General features: G+C 35.6%; 1 protein-coding gene across 1 annotated transcript; it reads left to right on the top strand.

The window, feature by feature from the left end:
- Nucleotides 1-549: 549 nt before the first annotated feature.
- Nucleotides 550-6,830, top strand: LOC122639970 (thiocyanate methyltransferase 1-like). The gene is made up of 8 exons (XM_043833043.1): nt 550-581; nt 2,667-2,797; nt 3,243-3,329; nt 4,244-4,344; nt 4,447-4,546; nt 5,241-5,287; nt 6,406-6,484; nt 6,730-6,830. Exons 2-8 carry the CDS (start codon nt 2,729-2,731, stop codon nt 6,814-6,816), a joined length of 570 nt encoding a protein of 189 aa, XP_043688978.1. The 5' UTR covers nt 550-581; nt 2,667-2,728; the 3' UTR covers nt 6,817-6,830.
- The last annotated feature ends 959 nt before the right edge of the window (nt 6,831-7,789 follow it).

The following is a 7,789-nucleotide window of genomic DNA, read 5'->3' as shown; positions in this document are numbered from 1 at the left end:
TCTGCATGCGAAATACTTCTAAACTATTTCTGTTCTTCAAGAGCATTTCTAGAACAAAAAACCTGTCTGTATCAAAAGTTGGTCCATAATGATAGGAAAAATAAACCGACAATTACCGGACACAATTTTTTTTTGGCTATTTTGTATTTCCTAATTAGGATAGAAGACCAAATCTCTCGGGTGACAAAAGTGTTACCAAACACAGCCTTAATAGTTTGGGTAAGCCGTCCCATCATACATAGTTGAATATAAAAAATGAATAGTGGAATGGCGTCCTCTCTTGTGGATTATTCCACATTTGTGTGTTTGTTGAATTTTTATCCGCTGTTGTGCATTGCAACGCTACTATGCCATGCACACATGGCCGTTGTTGCACCGCACAATGCGCACAACAACGCCTCCAATACTGGAACGGATAAAAATCCGTGTTTGTTAGATCCTATAAATTGAGGTGAGATCAGTCGCTCAACAACACAAAAAATAGCTGAACGTATAAGAAAAGAATAGCATGGCAGAGAAAGGTTATGACGACCCGGCTTTCCCTTTCCAAAAGGTTCCAGAGCTGGTGTACGGCCACAATGGTAAATGATTAACAATTGTTTAATTTGCTCTTTAATTAATTAGGCAAATCATCTTAATAGGGAGAGCATTACTTACTACTAGAATATCCTATCATAGGGGGGAAAAATTATTTTTCATATAGTTGATTGGTTGTTTTAATGCTTCTTCCATGTATGCACATTCCTAAATGAGCAAGAGTTTTCTGTGGGGAGCATGGATTCTATGCGTGTGCGGCAGCATCAATAGGGCGATCATTATCATTTTTTATTTGGGCCGCAGCGCGTTACACTTCTCCACAGAGAACATTTTCTCTTTCTTAAATCATTCTCTGACGTTCATAGTTAGTCATGCAAAGAAACTTAGCCTAAACTCTATGGTTGCTCATGAATTTGTATCAAAGTAAAATTTCTTTGGAGGAAGTTTTCTTTCACTCACAATGAAGGAAACACTTGTTGGCATGGTTCATAATCTTGGATCGGGTTGGTATCGGCCGAGGCCGATCTTGAGATTAGACCGATCCATTTAGGTTTTATTGGATCAATATTCTCTAGATCGGACAACTCGGTTGAATCGGCCGATCCAATCCTATACTTGCCCTTTATTGGGTTTTTTTACCGATATTTTGGGGATTTTGACTTTCTTTTTTACCGATCAGTACCCATTTTTTATATTTTATTAATAATATTTTGGACCGATCCAGTAAAACCTAGATTTTGATAATTTTTTACTGATCCAAGCTGAGTTTGACCGATCTGGATCGATATCAAATCGGTATCGGTCATGACCGATCCTGAGTAGTGGAGTCCGATACCTGGTATCGGCCATGACCAAGACTTGGTGCCCATCAATGGCCAACGATGGTGCAAAAGGATTCCTTGTGCCCATCAAAGGCCAACGATGGTCATCGTTGAAGGAAATCCTCCTTCACTGTGCCTTGAGGAAAATAATCTTTAGCACACCACCCTTGTGATGCAAGCTAACGTGTGCTTTGCAACTGTTTCTTGTAGTGCCTCCCTTTGAAATGATCCCCTTGCCCTTCTGTATGATGCCCTGTCCCGTGCCGCCTGGTAGCTTATCTCATGCGGAGAGTGTGCCCTCTCTCTCTCCCCCCCCACCCCTTATATCCCTTTTACAATTATGCACGGATATACATGAGATGTGTGTCAATATAAAAAGGGGAGTTTGATTTAAGGGGAAGAGTTCTTTGTGGGGGAGTCTAACCCCTACGCACATGGGGTCCAATGGGAGCGCACGCAAAGGCATCAACAAGGTGGACATTTAATTTCCGCCCCCCCCCCCCCCATGTCTAGGCGTGGATGCTACACTCACCCACAAGAAACATTTCTCTTTGATTAATTAAATTTTTTAAATTTGACACATAGCAAATCTAGACCTTGTCCTCTCTATCCAATAGTGAGAATGGAAATATAATTTGTCCACCCGGCAGAATAGATGTTTTATGATATTTGGAAGAAGAAAAAAAAAGACTTTCATTACAATAATCATTTGCCTTTAAAATAATTTAATATTATAAAATCTTATGATGCATGCATCAAATATTAATATTTTATTAATAAAACATGAATTGATTCTATAGTGTATGTGTGTATATTGTCGTTTTTTGCCTAATCTTTTAAAACTATACATTAAAATCTGTACCATCCATTTTAACTTTTTTTTACCATTCTTAAAATGTTTCACATTTTCACCGTATTTGGACCATCTTTTTCGAATTCTAAGTCGTTTTAAATATGCCGAACCGAACAAAGATTGTTTTTTCATTCCCTTCCCGTTTTAACTAACTATGATCTGAACCGGACTTCACAAAGAAATCCCAGCCCTGTTTAGTCCAACCAGATATTTTTTCTTTTCAATTCAAATTTGATTGTACAAATAATTAGTATACCTTGTTATTTGTATGACTTTAATTTTCAAAGTTCATTTTTTCTTGATTGGTTCATTTAAGTATTCAAGCAAGATGGCTTCATTTGCTATTTACTGGTTTATTTGGTTTTATATATCCAGCAGCTTTCAATACTTTGTTGTGATTGGATTCAAGTGTTTCTCCATTTCTGAGATCTATAGCTTCTGATTGATTCAATCAGGTAGTTGGAACAAATGTTGGGAGCAAGGAGTAACCCCATGGGATTTAGGACAGACAACACCTATGATTCTGCATCTTCTTCAAAATGATGTGCTACCAAAAGGAAGGGTTTTAGTCCCTGGATGTGGCTCTGTGAGTCTATGATATGTTTTTTTAGTCCAAGGGAAGAGTACGCTAGTACCTCTCTCTCTCTCTCTCTCTCTCTCTCTCTCTCTTGAAATGATCTTGTTGTCCTCTTACGTATGAATCCATTTCGATGCATCCCATCGGTGTGTTCCTCTATATATGGCACTTATTTAGTTCTTCATGAAACCATTGTGAAGGGAATCTCTCACGTCACATCAATAACGATATAAAGAATGATATCATCTACATGAGACCCAGATGGCCAGGGCATGCAAGAGAAAGAAAATAATAAAAGAAATCCATATAAAGAGGGCATAATAGTACATTAACATCATTGGAAATTTTTCTCTTTAACCATTTAAGTCAGTAGCATTCAGTTCGAGCTTTGTTTCCTTAATTTGCTTACTTTGTTACCTGAATTTATAAATATAATTATTTCCAAATGTGGCAGGGATATGATGTTGTTGCCATTGCTAGCCCTCAACGCTATGTTGTAGGTCTGGATATATCAGACCTTGCCCTTAAGAGAGCAAAAGAGGTAAAAACAAGATCTGTGACCATTTCATGCCAATAAAGTTCAATAGTCGATACTTCAATTCCTCGAAAGAAAAAGAAAAAAAAATGTTCAAGTTTTCAAAACATCTTCTGTAAGAAAATCCCTTTTATTTAATTTTGTACTCTATTTCATGAATTTCTTACATGAAGGTGAATCTTCAATGAAAGAGAAATAGCTTTTGAGATTGATTTTTAAAATTTGTCTATGTTCATATGGTATTAAATGAAAAATACATATTTATATGCTCTCTCATGCCAACTTCACAGGCAATTGAGAATTCACTTGGATCTCCCGTTCTTCCATCAAATATTCTGTTTTTTCAGTTCTCGCTTTTAATCTAAAACTAACTTTGAATGAAAGGATAGCTCAACTCTGATATATTTTAAAATCTCAATACCAAGATCTTTTCCGTGCACTCAAATAATATAGTTCGAAAGTTGAGACTTGAGAATTTGATTGAGAACTTTGAAGTCAAAATCAAATACTAATAAGAAAAAGTCAAAGATAGATTATACATCGAAACGAACAATACAGCCAAAAAATAAATCGATCAGGTAGTTGATGGATCAGTGTTGTCATAAAATTTGAGTTGTGGTTCTAACTTTAACTTCTTACTAGCTAATAAATTTTTTGATAAAAAATCTCTCTAATGTTTTCGTAAAATTGTCAAGCCAAATCTCTTCTAATTGCTAAAAAATATAAATTATGTCAGTTTATTAGAGGAGTATTTTTTTCAGTTGGCACTTAGACTGAATTGTTCAATCTCTTAGTGTTGTTATAAAAATTGAGTTGAGATTCTAACTTATAACTAACCTATATTTTTGGTAAGTTTTTTATTATTATTTTTTTTTTTTTTTAAAAATCTCTCTAACATTTTTGTGAAAATGCCAAGCCAGATCTCTTCCTCATCTGCAAATGCAAATTATGTCAGTTTCTTAAAGGAGGACTTTTTTAGTTGGCAACCGACTGAATTATTCGACCTCATTTTCGATTATACGTAAGTCATAACTATGAATTCAAATTCATTTAGTGCATAATTTGATTAAAAAACAGATTTTGATTTATTAGATGCTAACATTAGAATTGGAAAAAATTTCAGGTTCTTTTGTGCTATTGAACCACACATGAGATCAGCTTGGGCAAATCGAGTTCGAGATCTTCTAAAGCCAGACGGGGAACTTATAACACTAATGTTTCCGGTAAATATTAATTCTTTCTTTTAGAATTTAGAAACCTTCCCTCCCTCCCCTTCCCCTTCCCTAGTACTTTATATGTTTGTATGTTTTTATGAGGCAGGGTTTTAAAAAACATATTGGAATCAACGAAATCAGTTGATTCGAATTGAAATGGACGATGTTGATTCTGATAAACCCCATTTCTTTGCTTTGTGAGTGCCACCGAATCAAGTTGATTCCGGCCAAGATTGATTGATTTTGGAATATTTCCAACCAATAGGAATAATTGAATCCAAATTGAGGGAATCTGATCCATACCTGATTCCGAGTTTTTATATATTACAATGCACATTAATTTATCAAATGGATTAATTCGTTAATTTTATACATTTCATATATGAAAAAATCACCTAAAAGAAATGCCAATGAAAGTAATTTTTTTTCCATCAGTAGAATTTATAGTTGCTATATTAAAAAGTAAAGTATTTTCTTTGATGATTGATGGAGAACTCATGATTTTATTTTTCTAAATAATAAATTATTACCTCTTCTTTTCTCATTGTAATTTGTAGATGGACTTTCTCTTTTGAATTATGTGAAGCATTTAAATTATTAAATATTACTTTTGTTTCACACATTTCAAAGTGTTGTTTAGACTTTGAGCACCTTTGATATGTCAATAAAACCTAAATACGTAAATAAATATTTTTTTTGACAGATTACTGATCATGTTGGTGGACCTCCATTTAAAGTTTCAGTGGCTGAGTAAGTCTTTATATCCACCACAAGTAGTAGTAGTAGTAATGATGATGCTAATGATAATAATTATGATTTCCTTGTTTGCCATTCTAAGTAATCTCAAATATGGACTACAAGTCCATGTCAAGTTTCTATCCAACACCAACTAAAATCAACATGTTACTTTGGTAGGAGATCTTATAAATCCATTTCATTGGTCAATTGTCAACTTGAAACTATTATAGAAGTGTGAATATTGAAAGGTCAATTATAAGATTACAAGAAAGCCACTAGAGCAACACAGGGGGACGGAGAGGGAGGGGAGTAAGAGGGGTTGCTTTGAAGCACATGGTGAAGATAGGAGAGTCGAACCCATGACCTCCTTGGAGGCTTGCACTCCATTGGCATGCTTCCTACCAACTGTGCTAGACTGCTAGCAATTGTCTTCCATGCCAGTGGAATTAGGTGTAATGGTAATGAAGGTCGCCGTGGAAGCATTACATTTCAAGTATCTCATACAAAAATCATAAACCAAAGAACTTGATGAACACATACAAAACAAAACCTGCTAGGGTTTGATGGTTACCTGGAACGCACAAGTGGCACGTTCCTCCAAAGGAATGTAGCACGAGGTTATGAATTTCGTTAAGATGGCACTACTTTCAATGTTCTATGGGGGGGGGAAACTACCAGAAATTTTTGCAGCAAAATAATTGGCCGTGTACCATTCAGTAATTTCAATGAATCACTGTCCAATATATTAAATTTCCCACATTTACATTTCTCACCAATCACCATTATATAAATATACAATGTAGCAGCCCTAGAACAGAATGACCAATTTCATCCATAATTGTAAACAATAACGATAAAAAATGGACTATGCACGTATTCGAAATAATCACAAAAAACACCTAAATAATTAATTTGATCACATTAAATTGGATTTGACAGATACACATCAAATGTTAATAAGTCCAACAGATAATTGTGTTAATTTTTTTTATCACTTTGATATCAATTTAAGGCAAATCTAATCATGATTGCTAATGTGGCAAGTCATCACAGGTTCTACTCATCATCAACAGTCATTACATCCATTCTTAGTCAATTGATCATTAATTATAAAAGTCATGGCCTTGCAGTTACAAAGAGGTGCTACATCCTACGGGTTTCGAGGCAATCTCTATTGAGGATAATGAACTTGCAATTGGGGGACGCAAGGTATGTGAAAATGACCAATAGAGTGTGGTAAAAGAATTTGAAAGGCAAATTGGTCTAAAAAAAAATAACTAATATTGATATTTTGAGGGGTAAAACAGTCTGATCGGGTTTGATACAACAATTCATATCAATATCAGTATCAGTATCGATATAAGCGGTGACCAATACTGGTGCCAAATTGCCAATACTGTGCACTAAAATCCTATTCATACTAACAAAGTATCATGGTTTTCTTTTTTTACTAGGGAAGAGAGAAGTTGGGAAGGTGGAAGAAGTCTATTGACATTCCTGACAACAAAGAACACAATACACTCGATTCGGGTGATTTTTGAGCTTGAAGAAACATGCTTATGCTGCAGTTATATCCTCTACCGTTATCTGTGTCTTTCTAAAATAATGAGTGAAGTGGTTTGCAAAGGCTCATGTGTTGGACAGTTGGAGTATGCAGAATGGTTGTATTTGTATTTTGTGTGTGGTGTTTGTGTTGCGATTTGGGGGTGGACCTTGGTGCAACAATTAGGTCGTTTCATTGTGACCAATTGGTCATGGATTCGAGAATCTGAAAACAGTCTCATTGCGAAGCAGGGGTAAGGTTGTGTACCTTATGACCTTCTTCAGACCCTGAAGTAGTGGGAGCCTCGTGCATTGGATACGCCCTTTTTGTTTGTATTGCGATTTGGGAGTAGTCCCCGTTTGGAGCACTTTTATCTATTGTAATAATGAAATAAGAGCCTCATTGTAGTTTTCACTCAAATATATAAATGAACATTTTGGTATTCATCAGACCCAAGTATTTAGTTCATGGTATTGGCATTGGTATTAGTTGCCGTCGATACTGATATAAATCGATCGTATCAACCGATATAGGATCAAAACATCCAATTTTTTTTTTTTGGTATCATATTAGTCGATTTACATTGATCAGATATCGGTATCAGTTACGACCAATACCAAAACGAATTGACCGATATAACCGATCTGTTATTGAGCAAAAACTGTGATTACACACAACTTACCTAATGTGACACACATGGATCCTTGGACAACAGTACATTAAAAGCAGCAAAATGTAAAATCTCTTATAGAACTTCCAGAACCGGCTGATTGGTCCCTTTTGTATGTCTGGGCTGATTCTTCCGATAACCTGGAATAGGAATCGGCATCGAATGGGTCAGTGCTGATTTTGATCTAAATCCGATTCTGATTCTGATTCTGATCCAAGTTGAATCAGAATTGGCCTGAATTGGTCCAATCCAGCCGATTCTCAGGTAATTTTATGCTATAGTTGGGAGCAGCTGTGGACTT

This window comes from Telopea speciosissima, chromosome 1, assembly GCF_018873765.1.
Source record: "Telopea speciosissima isolate NSW1024214 ecotype Mountain lineage chromosome 1, Tspe_v1, whole genome shotgun sequence".
In the NCBI taxonomy this organism is placed as follows: domain Eukaryota; kingdom Viridiplantae; phylum Streptophyta; class Magnoliopsida; order Proteales; family Proteaceae; genus Telopea; species Telopea speciosissima.
The sequence above is the reverse complement of the archived record's forward strand: the minus strand, read 5'-3'. Positions and strand labels throughout refer to the sequence as shown.

Excerpts from the sequence above, each read along its gene's own strand:
- LOC122639970 (XM_043833043.1), top strand. The coding sequence starts at position 2,729 with ATGATTCTGCATCTTCTTCAAAATGATGTGCTACCAAAAGGAAGGGTT. Across the intron at positions 3,330-4,243 it reads CCCTTAAGAGAGCAAAAGAG|ATCTCTTCCTCATCTGCAAA; the intron begins GTAAAAACAAGA and ends ATGCCAAGCCAG. Across the intron at positions 4,345-4,446 it reads GACCTCATTTTCGATTATAC|GTTCTTTTGTGCTATTGAAC; the intron begins GTAAGTCATAAC and ends AAAAAATTTCAG.